General features: G+C 38.5%; 2 protein-coding genes across 2 annotated transcripts; both read right to left on the reverse strand.

Moving 5' to 3' along the window:
• Positions 1-1,630: 1,630 nt before the first annotated feature.
• Positions 1,631-2,785, reverse strand: LOC118752649. Its single transcript, XM_036487533.1, has one exon. The coding sequence runs from the start codon at positions 2,783-2,785 to the stop codon at positions 1,631-1,633; it is 1,155 nt and encodes a 384-aa protein (XP_036343426.1).
• A 769-nt stretch (positions 2,786-3,554) lies between these two features.
• Positions 3,555-5,097, reverse strand: LOC118752650. The gene is made up of 4 exons (XM_036487534.1): positions 4,877-5,097; positions 4,418-4,807; positions 3,821-4,164; positions 3,555-3,772 (listed from the first exon to the last, which is right to left on the reverse strand). Exons 1-4 carry the CDS (start codon positions 5,095-5,097, stop codon positions 3,555-3,557), a joined length of 1,173 nt encoding a protein of 390 aa, XP_036343427.1.
• Between the last annotated feature and the right edge of the window lie 14,056 nt (positions 5,098-19,153).

The following is a 19,153-nucleotide window of genomic DNA, read 5'->3' on the forward strand; positions in this document are numbered from 1 at the left end:
AAAATGACCCTACACTTTCCTAGAACAAAACGTTGTTGACCTGTGTAATAGATTGGCGCTTACACATACGTTAGTGTTTGACCGAGCTTCTCCTCCGATTTGTGGCGTACGCCTTGATGTTGTCACACAAAGAGGAGGGACGTACAGTTTTACGCCGACTCCGAACGGCGATTGTATTTTTTATGAGAAGCTGTTTTTTCATGGCAGAAACACACTCGGAGGTTTGCCATTGCCTGCCGAGGGACGACCGATGTTAAGAAAAAACCTTTTTTCAATTGTTTTTGTTTTTTGCGATGTTGCTTTGACTGTGGAGTGGAAGCGCGCGCTACACCACATCGGCCGACCTTCATAGTGCATATGTATATACACAAGTATTCAAATTAACTTACATTTGTGCCTTCTATATGTAAATACACGCGCTCACCCTTTCGAATCTCAAGTCCAAATGATTCCACTAAGTAGGAGAGAAAACAATTTAACTTAAAAAATAAAGAATTTACCTAGCGGGAAAAACTAACGGCTGCACTTGCTGGCGAATGCATTGCAGAGCAGAGTCGCTGCTCCATATGTAGGTACGTACATATATACATATGTACATAAGCATGTACATGCAATTACGCATGAATTGGTACATATGTGCATACATACCTACATATTTACATACATATGCACTTATATAATCCATATACCAGATTAAGTGCGAAGGAGAAATTGAAATTCGGCTGGAAGTAGAAACTTGGAATGCGGCTGGAAGTACACTGCTCGGCCGCTCAATACTCCCCACCCCGTAATTCACAGCATGACTGCGCTGTGTATTACCATCTCATTTTATGTCTAACTTAGCGAGCTTAACTGCTGGGCGAGTAACAATTCCGTCAGCTATACGAACAATATCACTGCGGACTTGTCCATCTTTAGCGCGGTGTGTATCTACGACTATACCCTTTGGCCAAGAGCAGCGTTTATTGTTCTCGTCTACAATGTTGACTATGTCGTTCACGGCGATAGGTTCAAATGGGCGGCTGGAACCACTTCGTGCGTCTGGTTAAAGTAGGTAGATATTCGCGCAACCCCCCTCTTCCAAAAAACGTCGGCTATCATACCAGCTATGCGAAAATCCTTTTCTAATCAGGCGCCGGTTTGGCTTTGCTCTCCTCGCTCGCGTAACCCACTGGAGCTGCCAACTAAAAAGTGGTTGGGAGTTAGCGCCTTCGCATCGCTCGACTCCAAAGGAACGTATGTAAGTGGTCGTGAGTTTAGGGTAAACTCGACATCGGCTAAAGCTGCACGCAGAATTTTCGGGCTTTCGGTAGAATTTCGGTTAATATCGATTTCGTAGAACGTACCATTCGTTCCCACGCACCCCCCATATGGGTCGCGCCAGGAGGTATAAAGCTGAATGACATCTCTGGGTATTGATTCTCTACGCCTTTTGATGATATACATTCGATACTTTCTTGCAGAATCCTACTAGCACCACGAAAATTAGTGCCTTGTCCGAGAGCATTCGTTTGGGCACGCCTCGTCGCGTAGTGAATCCTTTTAGCACCATCAAAAACGAGTCGGTGCATAGCGATGGAACAATGTCTAGGTAAACTGCTCGCGTTGTGAGGCATGTGAACAAAACACCTCAGCGTTTCTCCCTGCGCCGTCCAACTGCAATGTCTCTAGGGCCAAAGTAGTCCACGCCAGTAAACGTAAATGGCCGAGTATGTGGCGACAACCGCTCAATAGGAAGTTCACCCATTTCTGGTGGCATTGGTTGGGCCTTTCGTATTCGGCACGCTGGACATTGTTTTATATCTTCTCTTACCAGAGCGCGCAGTCCAAAAATCCAATAGCGATGACGTAGCTCGTAAACGGCAATCTCCCCATGTAGATGGTAGTGCTTCCTATGATGAAACTCAACGACCAAATATTTTACTCGATGGCGTCGCGGTAGGATAACAGGGCGCTTCACGTCAACTTCAACTCCTTCAATAGCATCGACTCGACCTCTGATGCGAAGAACTCCGTAGTCATCTAAGTAAGGCGAGCATTTGAACAATATACTTTTTCGATCACTTAAACGACGGCCAGTCTGCAGGCAGTTGATCTCATCAAAAAAGCATTCTTCCTGGCCAATGTGGATGAGCACGACATTCATCTCGACGTCTCCCTTTAATTGTATGATTTTTCGCAGTAGTACTTCGAAAGGCTTCTTCGATATGTTTCTCAAAAAATTCAGCACGCATCGCTGTGCCGCTAGAAGATGTTCCAATTTACTAAATCGGCTAGGATCAGGTGAGATGCATGACAGTGCTGATGAACGATCAGGGATCTCCTCAGTATGGTACATTACGCTTTCCATAGATTTTTTTCCTTTTAAGTCTATTTCCGGCCACTGCGACTCATTCATTTGTAAAAACTCGGGGCCAGTAAACCATCTTATAGACCCATGAATCTTAGGCGTTGTGACCCATTTAGTTCCGTCGTCAGATACATTTTGAGTTGAAGGAACCCAGCGCCAGTTGCTTATCTCGGACCCTTCCAAAATCTCGCCGATTCGAACTGCCACAAATTGCTGAAATTTTCGCGCATCAGAACGTATCCAACAAAGCACATCTCTTGAGTCCGTCCAGAAGTATCGCCGATCAATACGTATTGATGCTTCGGACTCAACACAGTTCGCTAGCCGGAGCCCTAAAATTGCTGCCATCAATTCCATACGAGGAATCGATATGGGCTTCAGTGGCGCAACTCTAGTTTTAGAAGCCACAATAAGACAGCGGACGTCACCGTTCATGTCAGCACGCAGAAAAGACACAGCAGCGTAGGCGTCAATGCTAGCATCTACAAACGCGGGCAACTGAATTGACTTTGCACGACCTCCAAACGGCATACATCGAGGCACACGCACGTCGTTCAGCCTCGGAACTAAGTGTAGCCAGCGCTGCCAATCGTTTTCGTCACCTTCTGTGAGGGTTTCATCCCATCCGACTCTAGATCGCCATATATTTTGAAGAATGATTTTGGCTCTTATGTTGAAAAATCCAAGTAGTCCAAGCGGATCAAAAATTGACATACAACGCTTAATATTTGACGTTTCGTTGACTGGGCGGTCGATGCTTTAGCAATTAGCTGGGGTTTTACGACGAATGTCAGCGAGTCTTCCAGCGGCAGCTACCACATGCCGAGAATTTTCTCCCTAGGCTCGTTGGACAGCGCAAATTTTTGGTTACCGTTTCGTTTTCTTTGTCTAATGCTTGGACGACACTCTTTGAATTTGACAGCCAATGCCTTATTTCGAACCAACCGTCTGCGGAAATGCGTTTCACATTAGCTGCTAACTCTAACATTTCCTCTTCGGAGTCCCCGGACTGTAGCCAATCATCGACAAAAGTGTTTCTGCGAATCGCCTCAACAGCTTCTGGGTTTTTAACTGCAAACCGATCAGCGTTCCGATTCCTTATGTAATTGGCAAGAGCGGGAGAACATGATGCGCCAAACGTCATGAACTGCATAACGTATATGTCGGGAGAACGCGTTCTATCGCCGTCTCGCCATAGAAACTTTTAAACAGCTAGGTCTTCCTGTCGCACCTTTACCTGAAGGAAAATTTCACGTATGTCTCCTGTAACCGCGATTCTCCGTTCTCGGAAACGCATAACGACGCCAATCACTGAAGCTAATAGAACGGGACCTTTTAACAGAACGTCGTTCAGCGATACGCCATGTACTTTGCCTGCTGCATCCCACACCAATCGCGTTTTGTTCTTGTTCGGATTGGTCACTATGAATATAGGGAGAAACCACGAACGAGTATTTCTCCCAAGCTCACCTTCACTCAATTTACGTATGCAGCCCTTTTCACTGTAGCTTTTCATAGTATTCACCATGAATGAGCTCAACTGAGGATCTTTCACCATCTTCGCTTCGAGACAGTTAAGTCGTTTGATAGCCATGTTGTAAGAGTCAGGTAACTCGACGCTATCAAATTTCCACAGCAGCCCCCTCTCCCAGCGCTTTTCACTTGAAAGGTATTTGGTCGTTTTCTCCACATTTTGTAGCGAGCGTTCATCTTCTTTGGACCTCAATGGCTTGTTTGCGATGCTGACGCCTATCGACTCTATAGAGAAATACGACTTCATAGCTTCATCTAACTTGCGGGTGATGCTAGCGTCGCTGCATTGGCATATATGCAATACATGTGGAATATAATCGTCTTTGTTGTTGTGCCGCCCGTACACTGCCCAACCAAGCCTGCAACGAACAGGAATAACGTCGTCGCCTTCGGCTTTACGTAGTTCCATAGGGACGCTCACCTTGATGTTATCGAGCCCGATGATGATTTGGGCCTTTACGTTTGTATACGGCTGAAGAGGTATCGATTTTAGGTGGCAAACACGCTACCGTACGAACACCTTTTAGCAAATACCGCTGTTCCTCTTTGCCGGTTGCCGAAACGCTGAGATAGACTGATTTTGAGTTATGCTCTATTTGTGTCACATCGCCAGTCCATTTTAAACACAACTGCTTGGAGGGACCATCCAGCTCAAGTTCGCCTATCTCTATTAGTGTGCATTCAGCGCCTATCTCTATTAGTGCGTACGTATGTACTTTGCGCGCCTTACCGAAAATGGTAACTGGAATATAGCGGAACAGTGTCTTTGTAGCGGGCCGGCTATGGAACAATACAGCTGACTCAGAAATGCGTTTATTTTCATTTTGACGTTGTGGGTCAACGTCGCCTCGTTCAACTGCAGCGGAGTGCAGTAATATGCTATGAGTCGATATACACCCATCCACACCGCATCGTTTTTTCGTTCTGCGGTGCCGCACGAGATGTCGCAAAAAACAAGAGAAGCAAAGCCGCTCACTCTTGACAAACTCCCACCTCTGCTTCACATTCAGGGCCCGAAACGCTTCACAGTCTGGTAAACGATGCTGTCCTTTACACTTTGGACATGAAACCTTATCTGATGATCGCGACTTCTTACTATATTCACTGCCGCTATGGTCCTCTACCACATCGTGAACCAGTACGCGCTCCTTGACTTGCTTGTCTCCTCCATTCCTCGATCCTACCGCCCCTTGTGGCTCGTATGATGTAACCATAGTTGCGCACATGGCCACATTAAACAATCAGATAATCTATGTCTACCCCACTCAAGCTTCAAGTCGCTGGGCACCTTGGCGACAAGTTCGTTCAGCAGTAGGGGATCATTCAGATAATCGTTTAGGCCGACTGCTGACATTGTGGCGCAGTAGTTTTGAATGGCAAGTGCTAGTCGGATTGCGGAGTCTAGATTGTTGGGTTTGATGGCAGGCTCTTCCCTCAATTTGCGTTGTAAAGTGGATGCACCATTTCAGGGCGCCCAAACAACATTTTAAGTGTTCCCATCACGTACGGAACAGTAGCAGGAATGGCAGTGCAGAAATTGAAGCATTTTTGTAATCGGATCAGGTTTTCTTCATTGCTGAATCTGCATCTTTCCGTTGATTGTTCATAATTGCTTATAAACAGAAGCCACTCTTCTTTTCTTTCTTTTATCAGTATTTTTCTTTTAATCAAAATATGTTGAAAGAAAAGTGAAAAAAAATTTCCAGACCGCCCCCCTAAAAATTTTAAGCAATAATCAATTAATAGCTAAGCGTTGGTTTTACTACGACCTTGGAAAGACGAAAAAATTTACTTGTATCCTGAAGTATGTATGTATGTGAATACAATATTGCAGCAGCTTTCTACCTACTTTTCTTTATTTTCCACTAATAATAAGTATGCTTTAGAAATATTTACGGAAATAGAGCACATGATTTCGTTCATTTTAGAGTTGTAGCAGGTAGTGAATTTTTTTTCAAACTGCATTTCGCTAAGTGCGGAATTGTGTTGTTTAGTTGGAATTTCCCTGAATACCAGATATTTCGTAAGTACGTACGTTTTTCATAAAATTTGATTTTGTAAGAGTTTTTGGATGTGCACTTACATAAATGAGATAAACAATGCGGGTGCTCCATTCGCGATCACTCACAACAGCTAATCCTTAAAACTTGTTAGGGCGTTGTATGGAAGATATTTTTTCGCTTTTCTAAGTAACTAGCAGACCCGGCGAACTTCGTCCCGCCCAAAATTTTTATATACTTTATTGAAACTTTTTGGTCCAACATTTTTACCAACAATTCACGTTTACGATTTCTATTGGCACATTTGTCTGCTAAGATTAAGGTTTGGTGGTTATTTGCCGCTTTAAATGACCTAAGCAAAGTGTTATATCCGTTCTTGAAATTCTCCAGTTGTGCGGCATTTCATAGCACGGTTATTCGCGAAGCGAAATAAATTTTTTTCTCTTCACTCCCTGGCGGCAACAATGACCCGATTCTATAGTGAATGTCGTAGAAGCTTTACAGTATAGTAGGTTGCAATTTCAAAATGGGTGCAAATTATTGTTCTACAGAAATGCAATATACATATACTTATTTCAGACGAAATACCTTAAAATTTTGAACGCACAATAATATTGGAAAATCACATCCATTGGGCCAATTGCAACGCAGGAGCGTTCGATATACTCAATGGTGCAACAGGTCGATTTAATCTGACCTTCACGGCGCCTTTTCTCACTTGGCTATTTTTAGTAATAGCTCGACTTCAGCACCACTTGGCAGCACGTTTTTGCAATAGTATTGCAAACATATTTAAAACATTAGCAAAATCGGATCATAAATAAGATTTTTAGTAATAACTCAGCTACAGCGCCAACTGTCGGATTAAATTGAGAAACTAAACCATCCAGAGACCCACTAAAATACACAAAAAGTTTCGTTAAAATCCGTACAACCATTTAGGAGGATTTCACTCACCAACACATCTACAAAAGAATTAAAAAATACATTCAAAGATAGCTAAAGGTCGGTACGTTTGTAGGCCTCACACCCCTTTTCAAATAGCCCAAATTTTCTCCATGAGTATGGGCTTGATTTCAACTATATACATATCTCCATACGAAGGTCCAGTACTGTACCATGAATACTTTCAGAGATATGCAGTATAAGAATTCGATTTATATGGGAGGAGCCACGCCCCCTTTTCCAACAGCTGTGCTCTTTCTTCATGAGTATGCGATTGATTTCGTATATCTCCATACAAAACTCTAGAACTCTACCAAAAAATTTCCAGAGATAAGCAGTATGAAAAATTCGGTTTGTATGGGAGATGACACACCCCTTTTTACAATAGCTAAAATTTTTCTCCAAGGGTATGCGATTGATTTCGTATATTTCCATACCAATTTCCAAAACTCTACCATGCACACTTTCAGAGATATGTAGCATGAGAAATTCGGTTTGTATGGGAAGTGCCACGCTCCCTTTACATATAGATTTTTTTTCAGCCTAAAACCAACCTTGGGACACGTGCGGCAGGTGGCAGTTTCAAAAAAATCGCTTCAGCCACTCTCGAGCCTTGCGAAAACTAACAAACGGCTTTCTAAATATAAATTAGTTGAGATATATTATAATTATATTTTAACAGTATCCGCTGTTTCTGATTGGCGCAAAAAAATCTTGCCTAGTGACGAATTCGCCCCTTGATATGGTCGTTACTTAAAGCTATTTATATTCGAAATAGCATGAAAATTGGAAAACAGGAATCTATAAGCTTATCCAGGCAAAAAGCTACTTACGTACCGAATTTTAAGCAAATCGGACCATAAATGCGATTTTTTGGAATAGATCGGTCCCTGGTCCACTTCTCGGTAAAAATTGATCACATATGCTAATACATGCTAAAAAGCTACTTACGTACTAAATTTTAAGCAAATCGGACTATAATGAGATTTTTTTCGAATAGACCGGTCCCTGGTAGCCTAAAACATGGTGGTTTCCGAAAGCTATTTGTACACAAAATTTCATGAAAATCTGACCAGCCGTTCGCGAGATTACCTGTTACAAAAAAAGGGACTTCTCTTTATATAATTAGTATAGATTACGCTATAATTGCACATATACATATACATTGTAGTCAGTTGTAGAAGTAATAGAAAAGTCGTCCCATCCTGCAGGGACACCGCGGACTAGTGAATCAAATTTCTAGTTCTGTACTAGGTCTTTATAGCGAAAAACCAACTAGTCAGCTAGTAACAAGATCCTCACCAGTCCAAAATCTTCGAAAAGAGATACAGGTTGCATTTCAGCCACAATGTGAAATGCTATACTATATTAACGATATGTTGAAAATTTGCATACTTTGCCACAAAGTATCAAAGCACATTGAGCAGAAGGAATGAAAAAACAAAACCGATCTGATATGGTACTGACAGCGGTGAGTAAGTAATTGTGACTGCCTGCAATTAGGAAAAGTCGATCTCAGCTAATAAAAAAAAAAACTAATTAGAAGCTATTCATTACAGGTGAACTATTTCAAAAAGTCACCCGGGAACTAAGCAAATCTTAGACCTTCATCCGTGATTCCGATAATTCAAATTATTATAAATAAACGGGATTCCTTTTTAACAAAACAAGAAGATTTTAAACTAATTCGGCTGGCAGCCACGACTTTCAAACAGAATTTTCTTCGAAATTTTCATTCCCATATCCACCTATTTACAACCTCGCTATAGGCACACATTTTACAAACCAGTCACAGAAGAAAGGACTAAAAATGAATTACAAAAACTAAAATCGAAAATCGCTGATGATGTTACAGGTTCTCCAAATTCTGAAGCAACCAAAAGAATGAGAATGAAGAATTCTATGGTGTTTAAACAACGATCTTTTCATGATGCTAGATTGTGAAGATGAAAGGCAGGAGGATACATCCGACATTTGCAGCGCCGATGCAATTCTCAGAAAGGAGTTATTGGAGAGAATTTACAATTTTGTCAAGTTCCAAGTTTTTTAAGCTATTCGCCTTGAGCGAGTAGTTATTTAGCAGCGCAGGCTTAATTTAGGACCTTTAAGAAACAGGCTTTAACCCAATTCCAATTTTTAAATTCAAGTACGAATTTAAAAAAAAAAAAAAACATTATTTAAAATTACTACCTTTTCCATATTTTATTTACCTAAATCACCTAATTAACCCACCTAAATTATTTCTTAAAAATACTTGGCATCCGCATTCGCATCCGCGGATGTCTAAAATTCCACATTCGCAACATGCCTAATATATACATATGTATGTGTGCATAGATATGAAATGCAGACTTCCGTTTTATTGAGTTTTCTTCTAAGTAATAGATTCATCCATATTCATACATATTCTTATTCTGTTTACGTATGTATATTCTCGGTTTCTTATTAATATTCCTATAATGGCGAATCGAAACATTTAAGAGAAATAAAAAATTAATATGTATTGTTTTTTCTGCTTTTCTTTACTCTCAGTCTTCACTAGACGCCCACTTTTCTCATTAGTCAATCTTATCCCCACTAAGTTCCATTTATTAGATACTAGCAGACCCGGCGAACTTCGTGCCGCCCAAAATAATTTTTTTGTGCTGCAACATTTTGGCCTAACATTTTAACCAACAGTTCACGTTCATAATTTTCAGTGACGCATTTATCTTCTAATATTACGGTTTGGTGGTTGTCAGAAGGCATATTTCCATTGCCGTCTTAAATAACCTAGCAAAACTGTACATGTGTATAAAGAAACGTAATAAGTTCAATGCTTTGAAAGGCGCCATGTCCCCTTTTCAAATAGCCCCAATTTTCTCTAAGAGTATGGGATTGATTTCACATATCTCCATACCATTTTTGCGTAATCTAACGTTGGAGGTACCACGCACCTCTTTCCAATAGCCCCTATTTTTCTTCATGACCACTCGACTGATTTTATATATCTTGTACATACCAAGTTCCAGTACTCTTCCATGCAAACATCCAGAGATATGCAGTATATATATCTTGTACATACCAAGTTCCAGTACTCTTCCATGAATACATCCAGAGATATGCAGTATGAAAAATTCGGTTTGTACGGGAGGTGGCACACCCTCTGCACCTAGCGGTATGAAATATACTTTACATCCGATTCTCATACCTACCACATATTTTTAGTTCGCCCTCTAACACCGTGAATGAGATTTTTATATATTAGAGAGCAGAGCACCCGACGTCGTTCGGGGTACACAAATAAAAATATAAAACAGTAATACAAATATTCAGTCCAGCATAATTTAAAAGAGACAAATTATTGTCTTTGTTTACATTAAGGCATTCTAATGAGCCATACTTTTAGCCTTATTGTGCTTTAACTAATGTATATTGATCATAATTTGTACTACAAATCTTGTTCCATTATTAATATTAGGTGGATTAAGGTAACGATCAAAATTCTAAATTAAAATTAGTGTACTATGGTACATTCCGTTTAGCCGCCTATTCGCTTGGCTGTTTTAGTATAGCTGCACATTTCTGGTAGAATGCTTAATTCGGAAGGAGCTTTATTCATTATGTATGAATCTTTTTCATTTAACAGCATCGCGGGATTAAAAAACGATTTAATCTTTCCATTTCAAAATAATATAAAAACGGTAAAGTTTCAAAAAAAACACAGTTTTAAATATCCCAGTTATCTAATAGATGAGTACATATATGACAAACCCATTTATACATACTTTACTCTGAACACCTCCCATAAATACCTATGTATGTCTGAATACCAAATTTAAAGTTCCTGTGACTTATGGTTCGGAAGTTATAGCTGATAAAGGATTCCACGCCTATAGGACGTGCCATGCCCCCTTTTACAAACTAATTTATTTATACCCTCATATAAGCACCTACTATTGATATGTCCTCATACCAAATTTCAAGTTCATGGGACTTATGGTTCCGAAGTTATGGCTGATAAAAAATTCCACGCCTATGGGATGTGCCACGCCCCTTTTTACAGACTCGTTTGTATTACCTCGTATAAGCACCTACCATTGATATGTCTGCATACCAAATTTGAAGTTCGTGGGACTTATGGTTCCGAAGTTATGGCTTATAAAAAATTCCACGCCAATGGGATGGGCCACGCCCACTTTTCAAACTCGCTTTTACGTATCCTTCTATAAGCCCCTACCATTGGTATGTCTGTATACCAAATTTCAAGTTCGTGGGACTTATGGTTCCGAAGGTATAGCTGATAAAAAATTCCGCACCTATGGGATATGCCACGCCCCTTTTACAAACACGTTTATACGTACCCGTCTATAAGCATACCAAATTTCAAGTTCGTGGGATTTAAAGTTCCGAAGTTATAGCTAAAAATTCCACGCCTATGGGATGTGCAACGCCCTCTTTTACAAACTCGTTTATACATACCCTCCTAAAAGCACCTACCATTGAAACGTCTGCATACCAAATTTTGAGTTGGTGTGACTTATGGTTCCGAAGTTATAGCTGATAAAATATTCCACGCCTATGGGATGTGAACCGCCCCCTTTTGCAATCTCCTTCATATATACCCTCCTATAAGCACCTACCATTCATATGTCTGCATACCAAATTTCAAGTTCGTGAGACTTATGGTTCCGAAGTTATGGCTGATAAAAAATTCCACGCCTATGGGATCGGCCACGCTCACTTTTACAAACTCGCTTTTACGTATCCCTCTATAAGCACCTACCATTGATATATCTGCATACCAAATTTCAAGTTCGTGTGACTTATATTTCCGAAGTTATAGCTGATAAAAAAATCCGCGCCTATGGGTTGTGCCACGCCCCCTTTTACAAACTCCTTTATATGTACCTCCCCCTATAAGCACTTACCATTGATATATCTGCATACAAAACTTCAAGGTCGTGGGACTTAAGGTTCCGAAGTTATAGCTGATAAAATATTCCACGACTATGGGATGTGCCACGCCCCCTTTTACAAACTCGTTTATATATACCCTCCTATAAGCACCTACTATTGATATGTCTGCATACCTAATTTCAAGTTCGTCAGACTTATAGTTCCGAAGTTATAGCTAAAAAATATTCCGTGCCTATGGGATGTGCCACGTCCCCTTTTACAAATACATTTATATATACCCTCGTATAAGCACCTACCGTTGATATGTCTGCATACCGAATTTCAAGTTCGTGTGACTTATGGTTCCGAAGTCATAGCTGATAAAAATTCCACGCCTATGGGATGTGCCACGCCCCCTTGTCGGATCCCAAGTTTCATGGCAATACCCAGGTGTCATGGCAATACTCTGTCAAAATTTTGATCGATTCTGTCCGTCCGTTTAGACTACAACCTGGCACATACATACAATCTTTCACAAATATATAGTAGCTATCTATCATTGTCTCAGTGTATAAGAATTTTAGGAATATATCGTCCACAATGCCACCTATCGTGTGCATTTTTAGTCTCAATTTTTATATTCAGTTGGCTAAATTGTATTCTAAATATGAGCCAAATCGGCAGTTAAATGCAATTAAATTTTTAGTCGAAATATTTATCTTCAAGGTGTTGAAATATGTTGCAAATATGAAGGAAATCGGTCCAGCAGTTTAGTAGTTTAGTGACATTCAATATACGGAAAACTCTATGAAATTGTGAAATCGTGACGTCTCAGCTTTCTTCATTTTTCGGCAACAACAACAAAAAATTTAAAATTTTTTTAAATCAAAGAACCTTCCACACAGAAGGTCCAAAAATGTGCTTTTTACAGAATTGAAATCAGTTCTAACGTTTGGTCAGGCATCGCAGTCATACGAAAGACATTTCATTTTTATATATATAGATACATAGGCTGCGTTTCTTTATACATTCCGGATAATCCCATTTCACAGCCGGAATAAACAGAATGCGTTTGAAATATACGTTAACATATCATCAAGAACGTTCTAAAGAATAAGTAAACAAAAAAGTTTATTCCAAACGTTCAGAATGAATAAAGAAATACAGCCATAATAAATAAACGCAATCATTATAATAAAATAACATGCAGATACACCATTATACTGAAAAGTGTACGCTTGTAATTTATATGTACATACATATATATTACCACCATAATTCATATATTTGTGAAAACATTTGCTTGCATTACTTACATATACGTATGTACATATGTATGTATGCTGTATGCATAACAAAATGCATACCCAAAAAAAAAGCGAAAAATATTTCCCATACAACGTCGTTGAAAATTTTTCGCGATAAGTTTATCGCGATAAGCTGTTGTGAGTGATCGCGAATGGATTATTTGCATCGTTTTTCTCATTTATGAGAGGCTGGCATCGGCAATGCTCGGACTTCTCATATTCGAGTGTGAGGAAATTTCTTTGCTTTTTTCGATCGCGAATGAAAAGCAGCGGAAAGTTTTTTGTCGATCGCATTCCGAATGTGAGAGATGATAAATTTGTTTGCCTTTTTCACTCGCGATAAAAGAATGCAAAAATCACAAATGAATGAAAACGAATAATCATAAATGAGAATTTCCGAACCCTGTATAAAAAACTACATAAAATGCTAGTAAAATATATGATATTTCCCACTGAATTATAGGCAATTTTGACCACGTTGTGAACTTTCCGTTGTCCGATTTTAAAAATGTTTCGTAGGGCAAGTTTTTATGAACAAAGGAACATTTTAGGTGGAGTCTTGCTTTGTAGCTTAAGGTTAGTATTCTGTTCACAGCCGTGGAAGTTTTCCAGCAACACATATTGTTTTCACATGAAATTTTGAGTAAAGTATAAACAAAATAAAGAAAAGAAATTTCCAATCAAACTGATTTGTGTAGATCAGGGGCGTCTCTTGTAGACGATTTTGGAGGCTGTTTTAATATATCGTATTTTATTATACTTCTTAGGTTTTCCACATTATATAAAGTTGAAAGAATAAAGTCAAATATATTTTTTTGGTCAATTACGCTGTTTGATTTTACTGTTAAAAAATGCAACTAAACAATTCTTCAGGGTGCTCGCGCATTTCATTTACTTCAGTAAGAAAATTATTTGCAACGGCAATACAGTTGCACACAGAGCAAAAACTAGCTAATATAATAGAGTATGGTTTTTACTGAATAAGAAAATTAATATGACAACAATAAAGAATCGCCTCTACCTTCGTCCATGAATAATTCAATACGATGGTCTTTAACAGTTTTTGGCGAGGGCGACCGCTATTAGAAAAAAACTTTTTTGTCTATTTTATTTTTTGATGTTGTTCGGAAACTGGGCTTGCGCACAGGCCCTGCGGAATGGTAGCGCGCACTGCTAACCATAGCGGTCGGTAGTTGTTAGTTTTTGAAAATTTTTAAATCTTCTTTGTTCACTCGCAATTATATTTGATGCGTATGCCGTTATGTACAAACATTAGTTGACTTACTAAAATGTTTATAAAACTGCTAAAAACCAGCCATTCTTTTGGGGTGTTCGAACCAGTCATATGATAGTAAGTATTCATTCGCAGTTTCCTTGTACGTGAAATAAAGTTTTACGACCGGTTGGGGTAAGGTTTAACCCCTTAGCCCCCCTTTGTGCTCGCCGCTACTGAATTCTATAAACTGCCAGTTTTCACAAAATGTAAAATGTACATGTGTATTTTAAATTGCCCTGGAAATTGTGTTGCTAGCTTCATGTTGCCAAGATGTTTCAAGCTTTTTCACAGCGTGAACAGAATACCATGAAAAAACATAGCAAGGTAGAACCGTTCTCTCAATTTTTCGGACATGACTTTTTTGAAGTTTGCCAGCATTTTAAAATCATATAAAATTGAAAATAATAAATTGAAATTGTTCGAAATTGTTGTTGCTTGAGATTGAAAATGAAAATGTGTGTGTGAGCCTGTGAGTAAATTTAAAAATTAAATTGTTTGGAAACGTCAATGATTTTAAAAGTAACTCTTAGCGGTTCTACCTTACTATATTTTTATCATGCAGAATACTACTTTGCTAAGGAAATGTTGTGGAATTTCAAACTTATTTCAAGGAAGAAATTGTATATGCAATTTGACAGCTTTTTCACGTGAAACAGGAACAGAATACCATGATAAAAACATAGTAAGGAAAAACCGTTCTCTCAGTTCGTCGGCCATGATTTTTTTTTTGAAGTTTGCCAACATTTTAAAATCACATAAAATTGAGAGTAAAAAAAGGAATTGTTCAAAGTTGTTGTTGTTTGAGATTGAAAGTGGGAATGTGTGTGTGAGTTTGTGTGTAAAATTTTAAAATTAAATTGCTTGCAGACGTCAAGAATTTGAAAAATTCCTCCCAGCGGTTCTACCTTCCTATTTTTTTATCATGTAGAATACTATGCTTTAACAAAAAAATTTCTCCATGCAACTAAGGCGCAGTCATAGCAGAGAACGAGCACACAATGGGCGCGTTTCTAAGACGTAGCTGTTGCTGAACTGTTGAATGTTTGTTTCAGAAACGCACAGTTGAGTAGTTCCGCTCAGCTCAGCGGTTGGCAACTTTACGCTATTTTTTCCATCATAAAATTATTTCGCCACATTAAGTCAACAATTTATATAAGCCAAAAATGATGTTTCCCTTCTGCCAGTTTTCATAGAAAATTCAAATAAAAAAATAATTTGTCTGTAAATTGCTGGCGAAACTAGCTGCTAATAAAAAAAATACACGTGCAAATACATATATTAAAAATAAAATAAGAAAAACTAAATTATAAATCCTGGGCTATCCATATTTTTGGCTTAATATTTTATTTTTTATTTTTGTGCTGTTTTATTTATTTTTTCTTGTTTACAAATGTTTTAGCAGTTTATGTATCATACCGTTTCTAAGACGTAACTGTTGAACTCATCAGTTGACAGCATTTCAGCAACAGTTTAGGTAAACAGCTACGTCTTAGAAACGCGCCCAATGACTCAGTATTAAAAGAATTTGTATCCATACCTCGGTGAATTACATGTGACTTTTCTTTGAGTTTTGGTAAATTATATCCACAATTAAATACAATATGCTGAATACCCTAAATAATACAGCGAGATATTCTTGGTTGTTACGAATAACTTTACATAAACCCCTCTTATTGATTTTATCGCGAAAAGTAATGAAAACGAAAGTTCCTTAACATGACCTGCCTCGCTAAAAATCCAGGTAGCTGTCGATATTTGGATTTCATTGAGGTTGTTTACACTTGCCCGCTTTTCAGGTTATCTGGTTAAATATTATTATTGCGTAGTGTATTTTATTGTTGTAAGCTGAATAAAAAATATAATCGCATAACCACATAACCTGATAAACAGGCAAGCGTGAGCAACCTCATTGATTAAGAATGTATGCCATAAGTGGATATCCTTCCGATTTCGATACGACCATCAGTCCATCAGAAAAAATGTACAATGTATCGACACATGATTTGTTAATCAATATTTTCTGCAAAACTGGTTTTACATGAGCTCACACGGGATGAGCTTGGTGTTCAAGGTTATCGTTTACTTGGGCAAACGAGTGTGATTGCGTGGCATCTTTATTGTCTTCCTCATAGTCCGACAACGTTCCCGAAATAACCGTCTGGTTTTCGTACGTCGAGAGAGGATTTTACTTCTCAGCTCATAGTCCAATGTAGCACTTGTTGGCAAGAGTGATTCTCCGTTGGATTTCAAGGCTGACATTATTATTGGTGGAGGATGGCTCCGTGCGCAGAAGCGGAAAGCTTTTGACTACCATTCAACTGGGAGTGGCCAGGAGTGATTCTTGTGCGTACGGTTCAAATCGCAGTTCACAACATCCGGATATTTATACCCACGTAATATGTGATTACGTTCTCGAAATGATGCTGAATACACATTTTCATTTAAAATTGACTTACCTCTTTTTTAAATTAGTTATTCAGTCAAACAAATATTCGTCAGTCACCTGTCAAAGCACACTTCGGAAATACCGGTAGCAGTTCAACCTGACACGTTAAGTGGAAAACGTTTTGAAGAATTATGGTTGCGTTACCGAAATGACAAATTTTCTTCGGAAACTTTTGTATTAAATTTAAACACAAAGTTTTAGGTTAATTAAATACTATGTATTATTTATAAAAGGCGGCGAATGTAGTCAATTAATTGTTTCTTAATGGATTGTGGAAGCCTTCTCGAAATGATTTATCGGCTACTTCGGATTGAATAAGATAAAAATAAAAATTAATTTGCATGAGCCGATTAAATGTGTCATTGACTGTCAATTATATCAATCGGCAAATGAGATAAAAGTGTGAATTGATTGCAATTTTGGACTAAACGTCGTAACTCTTGCTGCTAATAAATGTCCTTATTCACCTACTCATATCAAGTGCGGCTGATTCGCCGCTAATTTAACTTGACGGGGTAATTGTTGATGTCAATTTGTGAGGACCCGGATCCTGTGGCCCTGGGCCCCACAACAATCAATTTATGTACATATACATATAATTTATATTAAATTGTATATTTGGAATTGTAAGAAAATCGCTTTAAATATATGTACACGCACATAATGGAATTTGTTATTTCCCCGCAAACATATTCTGAGCGTTCAGAATATATGAGTCCGAAAGGTGTCCTAGGTAGGTAAGAAATATGAGTTTCAAAAAACAAAAATTTTTTTACTCTTATATGAATCTTTTAGGATTCATATATGAGCCAAGTTATGAGCCAGCACCTTGTGCCAATATAAAAACAATAAAGATTTGAAATTTATATCTAAACTTGTTTATACAGGAATTGAAAATAATTAGAAAACAAAAAATGAACAAAATTTAGCTTCAGCTGCTGCTATTGAATGCATGTTGGAATGTGTATATGCATGTAAGTATGTATGTATGTTATTTGCAAGGACTTTTTGCGGAATGCCTTTGCAAATATAGTGAGTTGAATAAGACTCAAAGAGCAACCTAAAATAAGAGTCCGAATGTAGCAATTTATGAGGCCGATAAGGGTCTCAAAAAGAGTCATATATGAGGCCAAAACTTGTTTTAAAAGAGTCCAAAATGAGCCGTATATGAGGCCAATAAGAGTCCAATATGACTCATATTGAGGCTCATTTGATGTAGGAATTTAAGCTCATATAAGTCGACATTCGTAGGAAGGGAAACACACTCATATCGGACTCTTAAATGAGCTCATTATGAGCGTAATAGCTCCGAAATAGGACTCCTTAAAGACTCATTTATGACTCCAAATGTTTGCTGGGTTGAATTATACTAGTTTTACTTACATACATATGTACTAAACTCCTGCGCAATTCCATTTAAAGGGCCTAACAAGACATCCGGTCGCCGCGCAAATACTTTCCCTCCTTTACTCTCATCGTTCGGGTCAAGTGTGAGTAAGCATAAACCAGTTTCTGCAAGCGTACGTAAACTACCGATCAATAGCAAGACGCGTAGAGTATTTACTTTGCCTTCCGCAACTACTGCGAGTAAAAGGTATTTGACAGTAGAGTACTCTACTGGTAGTACTTAAGTCTTTTCGAAGAAAACATACATTTGTGCCAAGAATGATAGAAGAATTTTCTGGATCGCGCATTTGTGGTATCTGAATAAAACTAAGGACAGGAATGTAGTGGAGCGATGAAGAGAGCGAAGATCAAAACGTACTTTCAACTAAAATGCTGATATACATACCTAAGTACATATGTATATATGTGCATAGATACGTATGTGCATAGACACGTATGTGCATAGAAACATACATATGTGCATAGATACGTATGTGCATAGATACGTATGCGCATAGATACGTATGTGCATAGATACATATATATGTAAGTGTCCGCATATATTTTTTCTTGTCACTTGTTCTGTCGCTTCACTGCAGCAAAACCAAGTTGTGGGGAAAACCCTGACGATATGCGTACAATTGAAACCATGGGTTTGAAATAGCGCAAATTGATGTGAAAGTTTCAATTTCATATTAAATATATTTATGTATGCATGTACATATGTACATATGTAAAAATGTAGTTTCGATTTAAAAAAATCGGATAAAGTTTTTCTTTCGCCAAACTCAATGAAATTCAAAAACTCTATCTGGCATTTGGTTTTACTCAATACCAATTTGAGCTGTCGCAGTGTTATCACAAAAAAAAATGTTATCAATACGTAGTAGGTTCAGAAGGCGCAGCAGTTGAGCGCAACCGTTGCTAAACAAAAATCAGTGATCGTTATGCGTCTCTTGAACGACTTCATACATTAGCTGCCAAATTCAACTCTCAAAGGTACACACCAACATGTTGTCTCAAATGATCAGA

Source organism: Rhagoletis pomonella, unplaced genomic scaffold (assembly GCF_013731165.1).
Source record: "Rhagoletis pomonella isolate Grant_MI unplaced genomic scaffold, Rhpom_1.0 Rhpom_scaffold_01716, whole genome shotgun sequence".
NCBI lineage: Eukaryota > Metazoa > Arthropoda > Insecta > Diptera > Tephritidae > Rhagoletis > Rhagoletis pomonella.

Coding starts and splice junctions, on each gene's coding strand:
- LOC118752649 (XM_036487533.1), bottom strand. CDS start 2,785: ATGAACGGTGACGTCCGCTGTCTTATTGTGGCTTCTAAAACTAGAGTT.
- LOC118752650 (XM_036487534.1), bottom strand. CDS start 5,097: ATGGTTACATCATACGAGCCACAAGGGGCGGTAGGATCGAGGAATGGA. Junction 4,808..4,876: donor GCCCTGAATGTGAAGCAGAG/GTGGGAGTTTGT, acceptor GCGGCACCGCAG/AACGAAAAAACGATGCGGTG. Junction 4,165..4,417: donor ACCGGCAAAGAGGAACAGCG/GTATTTGCTAAA, acceptor ATGCCAATGCAG/CGACGCTAGCATCACCCGCA.